General features: G+C 43.5%; 1 protein-coding gene across 1 annotated transcript in view; it reads left to right on the top strand.

The window, feature by feature from the left end:
- The first annotated feature begins 12944 nt into the window (after positions 1-12944).
- The window catches only part of LOC106604281 (clathrin interactor 1), a 30652-nt gene continuing 22173 nt past the window's right edge, over positions 12945-21423 (top strand). The window contains exons 1-2 of the mRNA XM_014198768.2: positions 12945-13168; positions 19657-19761. Of these exons, the coding sequence (XP_014054243.1) occupies positions 13128-13168; positions 19657-19761 (146 nt within the window). The 5' untranslated portion in view covers positions 12945-13127. The remainder of the gene's footprint in view (positions 13169-19656; positions 19762-21423) is intronic.

Below are 21423 nucleotides of genomic sequence, written 5' to 3'. Positions count from 1 at the left end.
ATTTATCCATCCCTCTAACCTATCCTCCTATCCTCTATTTATCCATCCCTCTAACCTATCCTCCTATCCTCTATGTATCCATCCCTCTATCCTATTCTCTATGTATCTATCCCTCTATCCTATCCTCCTATCCTCTATTTATCCATCCCTCTAACCTATCCTCCTATCCTCTATGTATCTATCCCTCTATCCTATTCTCTATGTATCTATCCCTCTATCCTATCCTCCTATCCTCTATTTATCCATCCCTCTAACCTATCCTCCTATCCTCTATGTATCTATCCCTCTATCCTATTCTCTATGTATCTATCCCTCTATCCTATCCTCCTATCCTCTATTTATCCATCCCTCTAACCTATCCTCCTATCCTCTATGTATCTATCCCTCTATCCTATCCTCCTATTCTCTATTTATCTATCCTATCCTCATATTCCCTATGTATCTATCCCTCCATCCTATCATCTATTTATCTATCCCTCTATCCTATCATCTATGTGTCTATCCCTCTATCATATTCTCTATGTATCTATCCCTCTATCCTATCATCCTATCCTGTATGTATATATCTCTCTATCCTATCCTCTATGTACATATACCAATCCTCATATCCTCCTATCCTCTATGTATCTATCCCGCTATCCTATCCTCCTATCCTCTATAGATCTATCCCTCTATCCTATCCTCCTATCCTCTATGTATCTATCCTTCTATCCTATCCTCCTATCCTCTATGTATCTATCCCTCTAGCCTAACCTCTATTAATCTATCCCTCTATCCTATCATCGATGTATCTATCCCTCTATTCTATCCTCTATGTATGTATCTCTCTATCCTATCCTCCTATTGTCTATGTATCTATCCCTCTATCCTATCCTCCTATCCTCTATGTATCTATCCCTCTATCCTATAATCTATCCCTCTATCCTATCATCGATGTATCTATCCCTCTATCCTATCCTCTATGTATCTATCCCTCTATCCTATCCTCCTATCCTCTATGTATCTATCCCTCTATCCTATAATCTATGTATCTATCCCTCTATCCTATCATCGATGTATCTATCCCTCTATCCTATCCTCCTATCCTCTATGTATCTATCCCTCTATCCTATAATCTATGTATCTATCCCTCTATCCTATAATCTATGTATCTATCCCTCTATCCTATCATCTATGTATCTATCCCTCTATCCTATCATCTATGTATCTATCCCTCTATCATATCCTCCTATTCTCTATGTATATATCCCTCTATCCTATAATCTATGTATCTATCCCTCTATCCTATCATCGATGTATCTATCCCTCTATCCTATCCTCCTATCCTCTATGTATCTATCACTCTATCCTATCCTCCTATCATCTATGTATCTATCACTCTAGCCTAACCTCTATTAATCTATCCCTCTATCCTATCCTCTATGTATGTATCTCTCTATCCTATCCTCCTATCTTCTATGTATGTATCTCTCTATCCTATCCTCCTATCCTCTATGTATCTATCCCTCTATCCTATCATCGATGTATCTATCCCTCTATCCTATCCTCTATGTATCTATCCCTCTATCCTATCATCTATGTATCTATCCCTCTATCCTATCATCTATGTATCTATCCCTTTATGCTATCCTCCTATCCTCTATGTATATATCCCTCTATCCTATAATCTATGTATCTATCCCTCTATCCTATCATCGATGTATCTATCCCTCTATCTTGTCCTCTTTTTATTTCTCCCTCTATCCTATCATCCTATTCACTATGTATCTATCCCTTTATCCTACCCTCTATTGATCTTTCCCTCTGTCCTATCCTCTTATCCTCTATGTATCTATCCCTCTATCCTATTCTCTATGTATCTCTCCCTCTATCCTATCCTCTATGTATCTATCCCTCTATCCTATTCTCTATGTATCTATCCCTCTATCCTATCCTCCTATCCTCTATGTATCTATCCCTCTATCCTATTATCTATATATATCCCTCTATCCTGTCCTCTATTTATCTATCCCTCTATCCTATCCCCTGTGTATCTATCCCTCTATCCTATCCTCTATGTATCTATCCCTCTATCCTATCCTCCTATCCTCTATGTATCTATCCCTCTATCATATTATCTATATATATATCCCTCTATCCTATCCTCTATTTATCTATCCCTCTATCCTATCCTATATGTATCTCTCCCTCTATCATATCCTCCTATCCTCTATGTATCTATCCTTCTATCCTATCCTCTATGTATCTCTCCCTCTATCCTATCCTCTATGTATCTATCCCTCTATCCTATTCTCTATGTATCTATCCCTCTATCCTATCCTCCTATCCTCTATGTATCTATCCCTCTATCCTATCCTCTATATATATCCCTCTGTACTATCCTCCTATCCTCTATGTATCTATCCCTCTATCCTATCCTCTATGTATCTATCCCTCTAGCATATCCTCTATGTATATATCCCTCTATCATATCCTCTATGTATATATCCCTCTATCCTATCCTCTATGTATCTATCCCTCTAGCCTAGCCTCTATGTATCTATCCCTCTATCCTATCCTCCTATCCTCTATTTATCCATCCCTCTATCCTATCCTCCTATCCTCTATGTATCTATCACTCTATCCTATCCTCTATGTATCTATCCCTCTATCCTATCCTCCTATCCTCTATGTATCTATCCCTCTATCCTATCCTCTATGTATCTATCCCTCTATCCTATCCTCCTATCCTCTATGTATCCATCCCTCTATCCTATCCTCTATGTATCTATCCTTCTATCCTATCCTCTATGTATCTATCCCTCTATCCTATCCTCTATGTATCTATCCCTCTATCCTATCCTCCTATCCTCTATGTATCCATCCCTCTATCCTATCCTCTATGTATCTATCCTTCTATCCTATCCTCTATGTATCTCTCCCTCTATCCTATCCTCCTATCATCTATGTATCTATCCCTCTATCCTGTCCTCTATGTATCTATCCCTCTATCCTATCCTCCCATACTCTATGTATCTATCCCTCTATCCTATCCTCCCATACTCTATGTATCTATCCTTCTATCCTATCATCAATGTCTCTACCGCGGTATACTCAATTTATCTATCCCTCTGTCCTATCCTCCTCGTTTCTTCTTTTCTCAGACATCCAACCATTTCCAATCCTATGACTTGCTGGTCTAAAATCTCTGGCAAACCTTCACCCAATCAGCATATCAGACACACTGTCCTGTCCTTGAGAATCTCCCCGTGGCTCATGTTCCTAGGGTGCTTCTCAAATGGCACAATATCCCCTATATGGTGCACTAATTTTGACCATAGCCCTATGGGTGTAATGCACCATATAGGGGATAGGGTGCCCTTTGGGACGCAGGCCTATTTTCTCCTCTCTCTGATGGATCCAGTCCACTGGTTATGAGTCCAGATGTTCTGCTTTCTCTGGTTATGTGTCCAGATGTTCTGCTTTCTGTAAAGGAACAGGTGTTTCCCGGGCCGGTGCAGACTGTCACTGGGTACACACACATACACTATCGGTCAAAAGTTTTAGAACACCTAATCATTCAATGGTTTTTCTTTATTCTTACTATTTTCTACATTGTGGAATAGTAGTGAAGACATCAAAATTATCAAATAACATATATGGAATCCTGTAGAAACCAAAAAAGTGTTAAACAAATTGAAATATACAAGAGTCAAGAGAACAAGAGTCTCCATATGGGCTGCATTGGTGCCAACAATAAAATCCCTAAATATAATAGCAGAGAGAGAGATATCTCACACACACACACACACACACACACACACACACACACACACACACACACACACACACACACACACACACACACACACACACACACACACACACACACGGAGAGGGGCCCAGAAACTAGACTTTGGGCACAGAGAGGGTGTGTTAAGTTAGAGCTAATGTTCCAAACAGAGAACATTGTTACCTAATGACAGAAAAAACAACCACAGATTGTTGCTGTGGATTGGAAATAAATATCCTCAGAGAGAGAGAGAGAGATGCATTTCTCTCTTTCTGTATTATTTTTTACTTTCCAAACTCTGATGATGTTCTGAGCACACTTGTCATGTGAACTTATATGTGTCCCCCCCCTGTCTTCACACACAAACAAACAAACACACACACACACACACACACACACACACACACACACACACACACACACACACACACACACACACACACACACACACACACACACACACACTCAATGTACCGTTTATCCTGTCTAGCTTTAGGCAAGTCTTTGGCTTCCCAACTATAATGTCCATCCACCTGAATAGTAATATTGCCCCCTGGTGGTAAAACTGGCCACTACAACTCTTCACTGTTCATTCCTTTCATTTACACTGAACAAAAATATAAACACAACATGTAGTGTTGGTCCCATGTTTCATAAGATTAAATAAAAAATACCAGAAATGTTCCATATGCACAAAAAATATGATTTCTTTCAAATGTTGTGCACAAATTTGTTTACATCCCTGTTAGTGAGCATTTATCATTTTCTAAGATAATCCATCTACATGGATCCATATGTTTTTGTTCAGTATATTCAATGAAAATGTCATTTTACCACACATTTAAACAATCTTAAAACCATTTACATTCTCTGTAAAGTCTAAACGTTTTTTGTGGTGGGCTCATATCAAAGGACGACACAGGAAGATTTGGTCACATGTCCAAAAGCAGTGTTTTGGGGATAAAGAGTATTTTCTGAAGGAGAAAGATTCTGAACGCAGATTTGACTTTGAAGGCAGTCAGGTTATTTTGGCTGTTTACATTTAGAACATGAGAGCTTTGCTTTCCTTCTCTCTGTACATCAGATGTGGATCTGATTCATCCACTGCCAGGAACAATAGGAACTGGAGGTAGATAAATGTCTTCAAATGTTTTACTTGTAATGTGACACCTTGGTATATGGAGTTGATTTCTCCATTATTTTATAGAAATGTTCAGTGATAGACTTTTTTAGCCCAATTTTAGGAATTGATTAAAACATTAAGGCCTGGGCTGACCCCCCCACCTCCATCTACCCATACACACACACACTCATAGTCGTGCACACACTCACTCGCAAGCACACACCCTGAAAAACATCCCTTCCCGCTTAGACCCTCCCAGAGGAGTATAGTATGGTTTAGTGCTGGTTGATCTCTCGCTCTCCGTCTCTTTTTCACACACACACACACACACACACACACACACACACACACACACACACACACACACACACACACACACACACACACACACACACACACACACACACACCTCACCCCCAGCTTTCTCCATCTAAGCCATCATTTTTCTCAGAGTCCTCCTCTTCCAGCGTGAGCTGGTAATTGAGGTGGCTCCCTTGGGTGCAGTGCATTCTGGGTCGTTAAGTGCTGTCTCTTGTTTTCTTCCTCTTCTTTTATTCTTTATTTATTTCGTACTAACAGAGAGAGAGCGGGAGAGAGAGAGAGAGAGAGAGAGAATGCACCGAGATAACCCACGCTAAGAGGACCTACATTCAGACCACACTATCACCAGCCACACCCAAACCAGCTAAGACCCCCCCAAGGAAACCCTGGCCACACTCTATATAGGCTCCACCATATCAGACCTATGCCCCTTCTGCCCACCCCATGCCCCCGTCCCTGCGGCAAGTACATTAACATGACAGCAGGATATATGCCCAGGCCGTGAGCAGGCAAACAGGCCCAACTCCCACTCTTACACAAAACCAAGCCAATGGCATGTATCAGTTGCTCAACATGCTCTGCTCACACCTACTGTGATGGTCCGGGCATAAACCACACTAAAATAACACTAGACACTATGGAACACAAAGCATTTTCTATCTCATCCTAGAATAAACAAGGTCTGAGGTCATCTGCCTTTGGTCTAAAGAGCAGGAACCCAGACTTCATCAAAGAAATTGGAAATACAGGCATTGTCATCCTACTAGAAACATGGTATAAAGGAGACGGACGGTTGCCCTCTAGGTTACAGATAGCTGTTAATCCCATCCACCAAACTACCAGGTGGGTGGTATAGAGGAGACGGACCCACTGGTTGCCCTCTAGGTTACAGAGAGCTGGTAGTCCCATCCACCAAACTACCAGGTGGGTGGTATAGAGGAGACGGACCCACTGGTTGCCCTCTAGGTTACAGAGAGCTGGTAGTCCCATCCACCACACTACCAGGTGGGTGGTATAGAGGAGACGGACCCACTGGTTGCCCTCTAGGTTACAGAGAGCTGGTAGTCCCATCCACCACACTACCAGGTGGGTGGTATAGAGGAGACGGACCCACTGGTTGCCCTCTAGGTTACAGAGAGCTGGTAGTCCCATCCACCACACTACCAGGTGGTATAGAGGAGACGGACCCACTGGTTGCCCTCTAGGTTACAGAGAGCTGGTAGTCCCATCCACCATACTACCAGGTGGGTGGTATAGAGGAGACGGACCCACTGGTTGCCCTCTAGGTTACAGAGAGCTGGTAGTCCCATCCACCAAACTACCAGGTGGGTGGTATAGAGGAGACGGACCCACTGGTTGCCCTCTAGGTTACAGAGAGCTGTTAGTCCCATCCACCAAACTACCAGGTGGGTGGTATAGAGGAGACGGACCCACTGGTTGCCCTCTAGGTTACAGAGAGCTGGTAGTCCCATCCACCAAACTACCAGGTGGGTGGTATAGAGGAGACGGACCCACTGGTTGCCCTCTAGGTTACAGAGAGCTGGTAGTCCCATCCACCAAACTACCAGGTGGGTGGTATAGAGGAGACGGACCCACTGGTTGCCCTCTAGGTTACAGAGAGCTGGTAGTCCCATCCACCACACTACCAGGTGTGAAACAGGGAAGAAACTCAGGGGGTAATTTGGGGGCTAACTCAGGGGCTAATTTGGTATAGAGCAGACCTAACCCTAAATTAGTCAAAACAGGAACATTTTACATCTGGATAGAAATGAATGAGAAAATTATCTCAGAGAAAAATGTCCTAATGTGTGCTAACTATATCTCCCCAATAGAATCCCCATACTTTATAGATGAAAGCTTCTCCACCCTGGAGGGGGAGATCAACAATTTCCAGGCTCAGGGACATGAACTGGTCTGTGGCGACATAAATGCCAGATCTGGTCAAGAACCCGACACCCTCAGCACACAGGGGGACAAACACTTACCTGGAGGTGACAGCATTCCCTCCACCATATGCGCCCCTAGACACAACTACGACAACATAACAACAAAAACGGATCACAACTCCCGAAGCTCTGTCGGACGCTGGGTATGTACATAGTCAATGGTAGGCTTTGAGGGGACTCCTATGGTAGGTACACCTATAGCTCATCTCTTGGCAGTAGTACTGTAGACGACTTTAACACTGACCTCAACCCAGAGTCTCTCAGAGCGCTCACAGTCAGTCCACTGACACCCCTATCAGACCTCAGCAAAATCACACTCTACTTGAACAGAGCAATACTCAATGGTCCGACTTGTCAAAGCCAAAGGAACTGAAAAATATTAAGAAATGCTATAGATGGAAGGAAAATAGTGTGGAAATATACCAAAAAACAATTAGGCAAAATTAACAAAAATTAACAACAATAACAAATGGTTTGATGAAGAATTCAAAAACCTAAGAAAGAAATTGAGAAACCTGTCCAACCAAAAACATAGAGACCCAGATAACCTGAGCCTATGCCTTCACTATGGTGAACCACTAAAACAACACAGAAATACACAATAGAAAAAGAAGGAACAGCACGTCAGAAATCAGCTCAATGTAATTGAAGAATCCATGGAATCTAACCACTTCAGAATCTAACCACAAACAACAACACGAAGAGTTATCTATCCAAAACGGAGATGTATGGATAAACCACCTCCAATCTTTTGGGCTGTATAATATAGAACAAACAGCAAAAACATATACATGATCAAATACAAATCTTGGAATCAACTATTAAAGACTACTAGAGCCCACTGGATTTTCCAATTACATTGAATGAACTACAGGACAAAATACAAAACCCTCCAACCCAAAAAGGCCTGTGGTGTTGATGGTATCCTAAATGAAATTATAAAATATACAGACCACAAATTCCAGTTGGCTATACTTACACTCTTTAACATCATCCTTAGCGCATTCATATTCCCCAATATTTGGAACCAAGAACTGATCACCCCAATCCACAAAAGTGGGGACAAATTTGACCCCAATAACTACCGTGGGATATGCGTTAACAGCAACCTTGGGAAAATCCTCTGCATTATCATTACCAGCAGACTCGTACATTTCCTCAGCGAAAACAATGTACTGAGCAAAATGTCATATTGGCTTTTACCAAATTACCGTATGACAGACCACGTATTCACCCTACACACACTAATTGACAAACATACAAACCTAAACAAAGGCAAAGTCTTCTCATGCTTTGTTGATTTCAAAAAAGCTTTCAACTTAATTTGGCATGAGGGTCTGCTATACAAATTGATGGAAAAACATATGACATTGTAAAATCCATGTACACAAAAAACAAATGTGCGGTTAAAATTGGCAAAAACCACACACACATTTCTTTCTACAGGGCGGGGGGGGCACAGGGATGCAGCATAAGCCCCACCCTCTTCAACATATATATCAATGAATTGGCGAGGGCACTAGAACAGTCTGCAGCACCCGGCCTCACCTTACTAGAATATGAAGTCAATTGTCTACTGTTTACTATTGATCTGGTGCTTCTGTCCCCAACCACGGAGGGCCTACAGCAGCACCTAGATTTTCTGAACAGATTCTGTACAGATCTGGGCCCTGACAGTAAATCTCAGTATGACAAAATAATGGTGTTCCAAAAAAGGTCCAGTTGCCAGGACCACAAATACAAATTCCATCTAGACACTGTTGCCCTAGAGCAAAAAACGATACATACCTCGGCCGAAACATCAGCGCCACAGGTAACTTCCACAAAGCTGTGAACGATCTGAGAGACAAGGCAAGAAGGGCCTTCTATGCCATCAACAGGCACATAAAATTCGACATACCACTTAGGATCTGGCAAGAAATACTTGAATCAGTTATAGAACCCATTGCCCTTTATGGTTGTGAGGTCTGGGGTCGCTCACCATCCAAGAATTCACAAAATGGGACAAACACCAAATTGAGACTCGACATGCAGAATTCTGCTAAAATATCCTCTGTGTACAACATAAACCACCAAATAATGCATGCAGAGCAGAATTAGGACGATACCCGCTCATTAACAAAATCCAGTAAAGAGCCGTTAAATTCTACAACCACCCAAAAAGAAGCGATTCCCAAACCTTCCTTAACAAAGTCATTACCTATAGAGAAATTAACCTGGAGAAAGCTGGTCCTGGGGCTCTGTTCACAAACACAAACAGACCCCACAGAACCCCAGGACAGCAACACAAGTAGACCCAACTAAATCATGAGAAAACAAAAAGATAATTACTTGACACTGGAAAGAACTTACAAAAAAAACAGAGCAAACTAGAATGTTATTTTGCCTTAAAAACAGAGAGTACACAGTGGCAGAATATCTGACCACTGGGACTGACCCAAACTTAAGGAAAGCTTTGACTATGTACAGACTCAGTGAACATAGCCTCGCTATTGAGAAAGGCCACCGTAGGCAGACCTGGCTCTCAAGAGAAAACAGGATACAGTGGGGGGAAAAAGTATTTGATCCCCTGCTGATTTTGTATGTTTGCCCACTGACAAAGAAATGATCAGTCTATAATTTTAATGGTAGGTTTATTTGAACAGTGAGAGACAGAATAACAACAAAAATATTGAGAAAAACGCATGTCAACAATGTTATAAATTGATTTGCATTTTAATGAGGGAAATAAGTATTTGACCCCCTCTCAATCAGAATGATTTCTGGCTCCCAGGTGTCTTTTATACAGGTAACGAGCTGAGATTAGGAGCACACTCTTAAAGGGACGGGGTGGCAGGGTAGCCTAGTGGCTAGAGCATTGGGCTAGTAACAAAAAGGTTGCAAGTTCAAATCCCCGAGCTGACAAGGTACAAATCTGTCATTCTGCCCCTGAACAAGGCAGTTAACCCACTGGTCCTAGGCCATCATTGAAAATAAGAATTTGTTCTTAACTGACTTTCCTAGTTAAATAAAGGTTAAAAAAGGGGAGTGCTCCTAACCGCAGCGTGTTACCTGTATAAAAGACACCTGTCCACAGAAGCAAGCAAGAAAGCAATCAATCAGATTCCAAACTCTCCACCATGGCCAAGACCAAAGAGCTCTCCAAGGATGTCAGGGACAAGATTGTAGACCTACACAAGGCTGGAATGGGCTACAAGACCATTGCCAAGCAGCTTGGTGAGAAGGTGACAACAGTTGGTGTGATTATTCGCAAATGGAAGAAACACAAAGAACTGTCAATATTCCTAGGCCTGGGGCCCATGCAAGATCTCACCTCGTGGAGTTGCAATGAGAACGGTGAGGAATCAGCCCAGAACTACACAGGAGGATCTTGTGCAGCTGGGACCATAGTCACCAAGAAAACAATTGGTAATACACTACGCCGTGAAGGACTGAAATCCTGCGCCCCCGCAAGGTCCCCCTGCTCAAGAATACATAAACATGCCTGTCTGAAGTTTGCCAATGAACATCTGAATGATTCAGAGGACAACTGGTGAAAGTGTTGTGGTCAGATGAGACCAAAATGGAGCACTTTGGCATCAACTCAACTCGCTGTGTTTGGAGGAGGAGGAATGCTGCCTATGACCCCAAGAACACCATCCCCACCGTCAAACATGGAGGTGGAAACATTACGCTTTGGGGCTGTTTTTCTGCTAAGGGGACAGGACAACTTCACCACATCATTTGATGGACGGGGCCATGTACCATCAAATCTTGGGTGAGAACCTCCTTCCCTCAGCCAGGGCATTGAAAATGGGTCGTGGATGGGTATTCCAGCATGACAATGACCCAAAACACATGGCCAAGGCAACAAAGGAGTGGCTCAAGAAGAAGCACATTAAGGTCCTGGAGTTGCCTAGCCAGTCTCCAGACCTTAATCCCATAGAAAATCTGTGGAGGGAGCTGAAGGTTCAAGTTGCCAAACGTCAGCCTCGAAACCTTAATGACTTGGAGAAGATCTGCAAAGAGGAGTGGGACAAAATCCCTCCTGAGATGTGCGCAAACTTGGTGGCCAACTACAAGAAAAGTCTCACCTCTGTGATTGCCAACAAGGGTTTTGCCACCAAGTACTAAGTCATGTTTTGCAGAGGGGTCAAATACTTATTTCCCTCATTAAAATGCAAATCAATTTATAACATTTTTGACATGTGCTTTTCTGGATTTTTTTGTTGTTATTCTGTCTCTCACTATTCATATAAACCTACCATTAAAATTATAGACTGATCATTTCTTCGTAAGTGGGCAAACGTACAAAATCAGCAGGGGATCAAATACTTAATTCCCCCACTGTATATGCACACTGCCCACAAAATGAGGTGGAAACTGAGCTGCACTTCCTAACCTCCTGCCAAATGTATAACCATATTAGAGACACATATTTCCCTCAGATTACACAAACCCACAAAGAATTTGAAAATAAATCACATTTTGACAAACTCCCATATCTTTTGGGTGAAATACCACAGTGTGCCATCACAGCAGCAAGATTTGTGACCTGTTGCCACAAGAAAAGGGCAACCAGTGAAGAACAAACACCATTGTAAATACAACCTATATTTATGTTTATATTTGCACATCATTAAAACACTGTATATAGACATAAAATGACATTTGAAATGAATTTTTCTTATGGAACTTTTGTTAGTGTAATGTTTACTGTTAATTTTTTATTGTTTATTTCACTATTGTTTATTGTCTATTTCACTTGCTTTGGCAATGTAAACACATTTCACATGCCAATGATGCCCCTTAAAATGAAATTGAAATTGAATTGAACAGAAAACAGAGAACAGAGAATAGAGAGAGAGATAGATGGGGGGGGGTGTTAAGAGATGGTTCTGCTTTCCCAGGGGGAGGATTTCATGAAACACTGAGATGCCTATTGCTGCATTTTAACTCAGACAAACTTGACAGGGCAGTGCTCCATCACACACACACGTGCGCACTCAATCACACAGTCAAGGCTAGGGTTCGAGTTGAACTGAGGTGTGTGTGAGCTAGGGTTAGGGTTGATCTGGGATGTGGACATGAAGCTAGGGTTAGGGTTGATCTGGGATGTGGACATCAAGCTAGGGTTAGGGTTGATCTGGGATGTGGACATGAAGCTAGGGTTAGGGTTGATCTGGGATGTGGTCATGAAGCTAGGGTTAGGGTTGATCTGGGATGTGGACATGAAGCTAGGGTTAGGGTTGATCTGGAATGTGGACATGAAGCTAGGGTTAGGGTTGATCTGGGATGTGGACATGAAGCTAGGGTTAGGGTTGATCTGGGATGTGGACATCAAGCTAGGGTTAGGGTTGATCTGGGATGTGGACATGAAGCTAGGGTTAGGGTTATGGTTATGTTTGAGGCCAGGGTTAGGGTTTAACCGGGATGTGGAACGGAGCTAGGGTTCGAAATAAAATATTTAGCAGATGTTATTGTGGGTGTAGCGAAATGCTTGTGTGACAAGAAGCTAGGGTTAGGGTTGTCTTTTATTCTGAAGTCAAATTCAATGAATAAAGGAGTCAAGAGAAAACATTTTCTATAATATAGATTCTATATAGGAATCAATGTCTTAAAACAAAATCAAATCCCTCTTGGTTGGTAATGTAATTATCTGATTTAACACCACTTAGACGTTTGATTTGCATGGCTAATTCATTTCATAAAACACATTCCAAATGTGACATTTTTTATTTATTTTTTTACATATCCTATGTTGGTCTACGCATGTTTTCTACCTCGTGACGTTGCAAGGACGTATCCGTAGTAACCTGTCCTGTCCAATGCTTGCGCCCCCTCAGAGGTGAAGAGTGTTCCAGTTCATACTGTAAACTGTCGTTGGTTCAAGGTTTGGTTTCGGTGACAGCGCTCCGCTCTATCGAGTTTTGAGAGCCTGGAATACGGGTTACTGAGGCGGAAAGCCGCGTTGTAGAGAGCCAAGATGATGAATATGTGGAAAGTCCGGGAATTGGTTGATAAAGCGTAAGTATTTTCACTCTATCCGAGTTCAACACTCGAGTTTACCTGTTTGAGAGAGACACGTACCCAACACTTTGACGTCACGTAGCAGCAGGAAGCTAGTTAGCTTCAGTAGCAAGTTGTGGCAGTCAAAACACGGGACAAAATGTACTTTTTTGCCATTCGACTATTTAACCATTTTAATCTCGTCTGGAACTATCCGACGAGCGATTGATAACGCAACTTTCTAGCCGCGTTATCTGTTTTTAGAAAGCTGAGATGGTTGTTATCCAGTTAGCTAATTATCTAGCGTAACGACGTTAGATTGAAATAGTTTTTTGCGCAGTTTCACAGTCAGTTTGTTGTTTGGTTAGCTAGCAAGCAAATCTACTGAGCTAGGTAATTAGCCAGCTCAAAACCAAACGTATGCACTTACATTAGGGGAAATCTTTCTGTGATATAGGTACTATTAGTTGTGGCAAAGGCCTTGAATGCTAATTGGATGTATTCTGACAAGCCAACTTCCGGGTGTGAAAGTAACAAGCATACCAACCAGAACTTTTTGCTTTTCTCAGGCCTATCAAAACGGCCACATCTCAGTTGACATAACTATAATAAATTCATGTGTGTATATATATATATATTACAAATATTACAAAGTATAGGATGATCCAAGTAAGCCTAGAACACCTGGATATCTCACTAAAACGTCTGCCTAGCTACCTGTATACTTCTTAGTATGCTAGCTATAGGCAAAATTATAAAAACAATTACAATACATTTGACTGAGTGTATGTTTGTTATGGGTCTCTTGCATTTGCAAAATGGAGGAGCTTTGCATGCAGAAGCAGAAAGGTGGAGCCTAGATCACTATCAATCACAGTGTCTGTTGATACAGTACAAGAGAGAGCACTGTAATGTGTAACTCTGTAATAAACAATTACTTGCTGAATGCAACTATAGATTGATTGGACAATCAATAGGCAATGTCACACTTCATACAGTTGCATTGTGAAGACATTGCTGTTGCTACATTATTAGCTAGAGTAACTTGCCAGAGTTGGATTAAAAATAAAGTTCTCTGCGGGTGTCTCCCAAATGGCACCCTTTTCCCTAAATAGTGCACTGCTTTTGACTAGGGCCCATAGGGAATAGGATGCCATTTGGGACATAAACTAAGAGTGGATTGCATAGCACAGTTGCATTTCATGGCATTCATGGGAATAAACAAGATTAGCCTAGACCATGTACAGTCGCTGTCAGCAGAGATTGAAACTAAAGGCTTGAACGAATGGCTGAATGGTTCCACCTCTGAGCAAGAGAAACACCTGGTTTAGCCGGCTTATTGTTTTCTTTTGTCCTCCTCTCGTATAGTTTACTGTCCCTCACAGCTGAGTAATGACCTGAGATAGACAGTACAGCACACACACAGGCCTACCGTAGAGCTCTAGGAAGTAGTGGGAGAATGCAATCTCCACTTAAACTTTAACGGCTGGTTTGGTGAGCTGTGGCAACAGCAGAAGCGCGCAGTTCCTGTCCAAGAATACATTCCTGCAAAAAAAGTTGAGAGAGAATAATGATTAACGAGACAACTTTTTAAGTGTTTCCCAAACAAGCACATATATTATTCCTCAATAATGATGACGGATCAGCTCCTAGAGGGATGTTACCACCCATGGCTGCAAAAACACTGTTGAGGTGGCTTGTTATGCTTAACCAATGCACTAAAACACAGATTGGGTACATCATTGCGCACATGTTGTCACACATCATGAAACACTTTAAGTAAAAGATGACAGACCGTAGCCTGTCATTTTTTAGTTATATAGGCCTATATAGGTCCATGTAGCCAGAGTGAAAAGAAGGAAGAATATTCCACAACATGCATCCTGTTTGCAACAAGGCACTTGTTGCAACATAACTCTTTGAATACAAAGTGTTATGTTTGGGGCAAATTCAATACCACTCGCCATATTTTCTAGCATAGTGGTGGCTGCATCATGTTATGGGTATGCTTGTAATAGTTAAAGACTTGGGAGTTTTTCAGGATAAAAAATAAACGTAATGGAGCTAAGCACAGACAAAATCATAGAGGAAAACCTGGTTCAGTCTGCTTTCCACCAGACGCTGGGAGATGAATTCACCTTTCAGCAGGACAATAACCTAAAACAGAAGGCCAAATCTACACTGGAGTTAGAATTTTTTTAATTTCACCTTTTTTAACTAGGCAGGTCAGTTAAGAAGAAATTCTTATTTACAATGACGGCCTACCCTGGCCAAACCCGGACAAAGCTGGGCAAATTGTGCGCCACCCTATGGGACTCCCAATCACGGCCGGATGTGATACAGCCTGGAATTAAACCAGGGACTGTAGTGACGCCTCTTGCACTGAGATGCAGTGCCTTAGACCACTGCGCCACTCGGGAGCTGCTTACCAGGAAGATGGTTAATGTTCCTCAGTGGCCTAGTTACAATTTGGACTTGTACTGAACAAAAATCTAAACGCAATAATTTCAACGATTTTAGTGAGTTACAGTTCATAGAAGGAAATCAGTCAATTGAAATCAATTAATAAGGCCCAAATCTATGGATTTCACATGAATGGGCAGGGGTGCAGCCATGGGTGGGCCTGGGAGGGCATAGGCCCACCCACTGGGGAGCCAGGCCCAGCCAGTCAGAATTAGTTTTTCTCCACAGAAGGGCTTTATTACAGACAGAACTACTCCTCAGTTTCGTCTAGGTGGCTGGTCTCAGACGATCCTGCAGGGGAATAAGCTGGTTTTGGAGGTCCTGGGCTGGTGTGGTTACACGTGTTCTGCGGTTGTGAGGCCGGTTGGACGTACTGCCAAATTATCTAAAACAACATTGGAGGCGAGGTGATGTATAGTAGAGAAATGTACATTCAATTCTCTGCCAACAGCTCTGGTGGACATTTCTGCAGTCAGCATGCCAATTGCAAGCTCCCTCAAAACTTGAGAAATCTGTGGCATTGTGTTGTGACAAAACATTTGTCGCCTTTTATTGTCCCCAGCACAAGTTACACCTTTGTAATGATAAGCTTCTTGATATGCCACACCTGTCAGGTGGCTGGATTATACTGGCAAAGGAGAAATGCTCACTAACAGGGATGTAAACAAATTTGTGCACAGATTTTTTTTATAAATAAGCTTTTTTGGGGTATGGAACATTTCTGCGATCTTTCATTTCAGCTCATGAAACATGGGACCAACACTTTAGATAGATTTTCAAGCAGATTTATACTGAACCAAAATGCAACATGTAAAGACTTGAAAATGAAAAGTTTTAGCAATGAGCAACATCCAATTTGACCGAATTAAGAATTTAAAAAATAAAGAATAATGGGCAAATATTGTACAATTAGGTGTGCAAAGCTCTTAGAGACTTACCCAGAAAGACTCACAGCTGTAATTGCTGCCAAAGGGAATTCTAACAAGTATTGACTCGGTGGTTTGAATTCTGGGTAAATCTCTAAGAGCTTTGTACACCTGGATTGTACAATATTCTACATTTCTTCAATATTTCTGTATTTAATTTATTACATTTGCAAAACATTTCTAAAGATGTTTTCACTGTCGTTATGGGGTATTGTGTGTATATGGGTGATATTTTTGTTGTTGAATTCAGGCTGTGTAACAACATGATGGAATAAGTCAAGGGGTGTGAATACTTTCTGAAGACTGTATGTTTATAGCGGAGATCTTCTGGGAATAAAATACCTAACGGTGCACTTTGGCTGCTCTACGAATGGTCTGGATTTTAAGAGCCACGTTACTAACGAAGGCTCTGGGAAACAACACCTTGGCTACTGAAGATGCATCGTGAGAAGGTTCAAACGATGATCTAAACACTACGGAAGCTCTGGGAAACGAGGGCCTTGAGTAGAGATGTTGTGAGTGGGGAAACACCCATCAGAGTACAGCCATGTTCCACAAAGGTGACTGAATGCTGGCTCACTGAAGGATATCTACAGATCTAGACTTGAATCAAGGGACTGGCAATCCTGTGTCGAAGTCTTCCCGGCAGTCACATGGGAAAATTGTTACAATCCTAAATAAATAGGCCTAAAGACTTTATTTGGACTAGTCACAGGATGAAGGAAATTGGTGTGTGTATTGCAGACAGATGTGCAATGAAACGGAAGCCTTTGCCATATTGTGTGTCACAGATTACACACAGAGATATAAACACAGATACACACACACGATCAGAGGCTTCCTTTTGATCAGGTTGATATGTGGGACAGAGGAAGCTAGCAAGTCGACTGAGAAGAGAAAAGAGAACCGTCTTGTCTAAATGTTAGGCTATTTCACGTTATAAGGTTTTTCACTACGTTTCAAAGCGCCATTTCCTGGTTGCTACAATTCTAATTGTCGGCCTAATTTTTGTTTGTGACAAAACAAGCAAGTGTAGTGTAGAGAATCATTGTACCATATAAACCTCTGTGAAATATATTTTCCATAACCAAAAATATTGTACATCCAGCTGTTCTTGCTGGGGACGGCCCGTCAGGAAGTCCAGGATCCAGTTGCAGAAGGAGGTGTTTAGTCCCAGGGTCCTTAGCTTAGTGATGAGCTTTGAGGGCACTATGGTGTTGAATGCTGAGCTGTAGTCAATGAACAGCATTCTCACATAGGTGTTTCTTTTGTCCAGCTGGGAAAGGGCAGTGTGGAGTGCGATTGAGATTGCGTCATCTGTGGATCTGTTGGGGCGGTATGCGATTTGGAGTGGGCCTTGGTTATCCAGGAGGATGCTGTTGATGTGAGCCATGATCAGCCTTTCAAAGCACTTCATGGCTACCGACGTGAGTGCTACGGGGAAGTAATCATTTAGGCAGGTTATTTTCGCTTCCTTGGGAACAGATACTATGGTGGTCTGCTTGAAACATGTAGGTATTACAGAGAGGTTGAAAATGTCAATGAAGACACTTGCCAGTTTGTCTGCGCATGCTTTGAGTGCACGTCCTGGTAATCCGTCTGGCCCAGCGGCTTTGTTAATGTTGACCTGTTAAAGGTCTTGCTCACATCGGCTACCGAGAGCGTTGTCACACAGTTGTCCAGAACAGCTGGTGCTCTCATTCACGCTTCAGTGTTGCTTGCCTCGACGCGAGCATAAAAGGCATTTAGCTCGTCTGGTAGGCCCACGTCACTGGGTTTCCCGTTGTAGTCCGTAATAGTTTTCAAGCCCTGCCACATCCGACGAGCATCAGAGCCGGTGTAGTAGGATTACATTTTAATCCTGTATTGACGCTTTGCTTATTTGATGGTTCGTCTGAGGGCATAGCTGGATTTCTTATAAGCGTCCGGATTGGTGTCCCACTCCTTGAAAGTGGCAGCTCTAGCTCGATGAGGATGTTGCCTGTAATCCATGGCTTCTGGTTGGGATATGAACGTACGGTCACTGTGGGGACGACGTCGTCAATGCACTTATTGATGAAGCCGATGACTGAGGTGGTATACTCCTCAATGCCATTGGATGAATCTCAGACCATATTCCAGTCTGTGCTAGCAAAACAGTCCTGTAGTGTAGCATCCGCATCATCTGACCACTTCGTTATTGAGCGAGTCGCTGGTGCTTCCTGCTTTAGTTTTTGCTTGTAAGCAGGAATCAGGAGGATAGAATTATGGTCAGATTTGCCAAATGGAGGGCGAGGGAGAGTTTTGTATGCATCTGTGTGTGTGTGGAGTAAAGGTGGTCTAGAGTCCGTCCCCCCCCCCGTCCCCCCCCCCCTCTGGTTGCATGTGACATGCTGGTAGAAATGAGGTAAAACGGATTTAAGTTTGCCTGCATTAAAGTCCCCGGCCACTAGGAGTGCCGCTTCTGCATGAGCATTTTCTTGTTTGCTTATGGCCTTATAGAGTTGGTTGAGTGTAGTCTTAGTGCAGGCATCGGTCTGTGGTGCTAAATAGATGGCTATTAATAATATAGATGAGAACTCTCTTGGTAGGTAGTGTGGTCTACAGCTTATCATAAAGTACTCTACCTCAGGTGAGCAATACCTCGAGACTTTTTTTTTATATTAGACATCGCGCACCAGCTGTTATAGACACTCCATCCAGACTATCGCTGTCTCTCCCTCTCTGCTCTAATGGCCTGAAGTGCCAAACTGGTTTTCCTGACTTCCATAGAATACACTTTAATATTTTGGCCTTTTTGCAAACGCTGTTATCCAGAGCAACTTAGTCAGTGCATTCAACATGTATGCGCACACACACCACGTCCTCCGATTGCCTGTGTAAAGTCATGAGGGTTATTTCACTCTGTGTTCCTGGAGATACAGGAGGAAAGAATGGTTTAATGTAAATAGAGGCTGTGTGTGTTGACTATTACCATGAATAGGCTGTCCAATGCTCGGTCTGGGCCTCGGTCTGGGCCTCGGTTTGTCTTTTCAATAAAGACTGATAAGACAGTTTGAGTGCCGACCTTCCTTTTGTCCCTGGTTTGTCCTCCTATTCTCTTCATAAAGTATATCTTACCTTTACCTCCCCCTGTAGAACCAATGTGGTGATGAACTACTCGGAGGTGGAATCTAAAGTGAGGGAGGCCACCAACGATGACCCCTGGGGACCTTCAGGACAGCAGATGGCAGATATTTCCAGGTAGGGGCGCTGTTCACACACACCCACACTACTTTACAAGAAAAATAGTTATTTAAATGAAATCCCGTTCCCATGTAGCTAAACTCTACACCTCTTCCTCTCTCTCTGGCTCTCCCTCTCTCTCCTCCCTCTGTCTCTCTACTACCTCTGTCTCTCTCCTCCCTCTCTCCTCTCTCTGTCCCTCCTCCTCTCTCTGTCCCGCTCTCTCTCTCTGTCCCGCTCTCTCTCTCTGTCCCGCTCTCTCTCTCTGTCCCGCTCTCTCTCTCTGTCCCGCTCTCTCTCTCTGTCCCGCTCTCTCTCTCTCTGTCCCGCTTTCTCTCTCTCTGTCCCGCTCTCTCTCTCTCTGTCCCGCTTTCTCTCTCTGTCCCGCTTTCTCTCTCTGTCCCGCTCTCTCTCTCTCTCTGTCCCGCTTTCTCTCTCTCTCTCTGTCCCGCTCTCTCTCTCTCTCTGTCCCGCTCTCTCTCTCTCTCTCTGTCCCGCTCTCTCTCTCTCTCTCTGTCCCGCTCTCTCTCTCTCTCTCTCTGTCCCGCTCTCTCTCTCTCTCTCTCTGTCCCGCTCTCTCTCTCTCTCTCTCTCTCTGTCCCGCTCTCTCTCTCTCTCTCTCTGTCTGTCCCGCTCTCTCTCTCTCTCTCTCTGTCTGTCCCGCTCTCTCTCTCTCTCTCTCTCTGTCTGTCCCGCTCTCTCTCTCTCTCTGTCTGTCCCGCTCTCTCTCTCTCTCTGTCTGTCCCGCTCTCTCTCTCTCTGTCTGTCCCGCTCTCTCTCTCTCTCTGTCTGTCCCGCTCTCTCTCTCTCTCTGTCTGTCCCGCTCTCTCTCTCTCTGTCTGTCCCGCTTTCTCTCTCTCTCTGTCTGTCCCGCTCTCTCTCTCTCTCTGTCTGTCCCGCTCTCTCTGTCTCTGTCTGTCCCGCTCTCTCTGTCTCTGTCTGTCCCGCTCTCTCTGTCTCTGTCTGTCCCGCTCTCTCTGTCTCTGTCTGTCCCGCTCTCGCTCTCTCTCTCTGTCTGTCCCGCTCTCGCTCTCTCTCTCTGTCTGTCCCGCTCTCGCTCTCTCTCTCTGTCTGTCCCGCTCTCGCTCTCTCTCTCTGTCTGTCCCGCTCTCGCTCTCTCTCTCTCTCTGTCCCGCTCTCTCTCTCTCTCTGTCCCGCTCTCTCTCTCTCTCTCTGTCCCGCTCTCTCTCTCTCTCTCTGTCCCGCTCTCTCTCTCTCTCTGTCCCGCTCTCTCTCTCTCTCTCTCTGTCTGTTCCGCTCTCTCTCTCTGTCTGTCTCGCTCTCTCTCTCTTTCTCTCTCTCTCGCTGTCTCTTTCTCGCTGTCTCGCTCTTTCTCTCTGTCTCGCTGTCTCTTTCTCTCTGTCTCGCTGTCTCTTTCTCTCTGTCTCGCTGTCTCGCTGTCTCTTTCTCGCTGTCTCGCTGTCTCTTTCTCTCTGTCTCGCTGTCTCTTTCTCTCTGTCTCGCTGTCTCTTTCTCTCTGTCTCGCTGTCTCTTTCTCTCTGTCTCGCTGTCTCGCTGTCTCTTTCTCTCTGTCTCGCTGTCTCTTTCTCGCTGTCTCGCTGTCTCTTTCTCGCTGTCTCGCTGTCTCTTTCTCGCTGTCTCGCTGTCTCGCTGTCTCTTTCTCGCTGTCTCTTTCTCTCTGTCTCGCTGTCTCTTTCTCTCTGTCTCGCTGTCTCTCTC

The sequence above is a fragment of the Salmo salar genome, chromosome ssa05 (assembly GCF_905237065.1).
Source record: "Salmo salar chromosome ssa05, Ssal_v3.1, whole genome shotgun sequence".
Classification (NCBI taxonomy): Eukaryota; Metazoa; Chordata; class Actinopteri; order Salmoniformes; family Salmonidae; genus Salmo; species Salmo salar.
The sequence above is the reverse complement of the archived record's forward strand: the minus strand, read 5'-3'. Positions and strand labels throughout refer to the sequence as shown.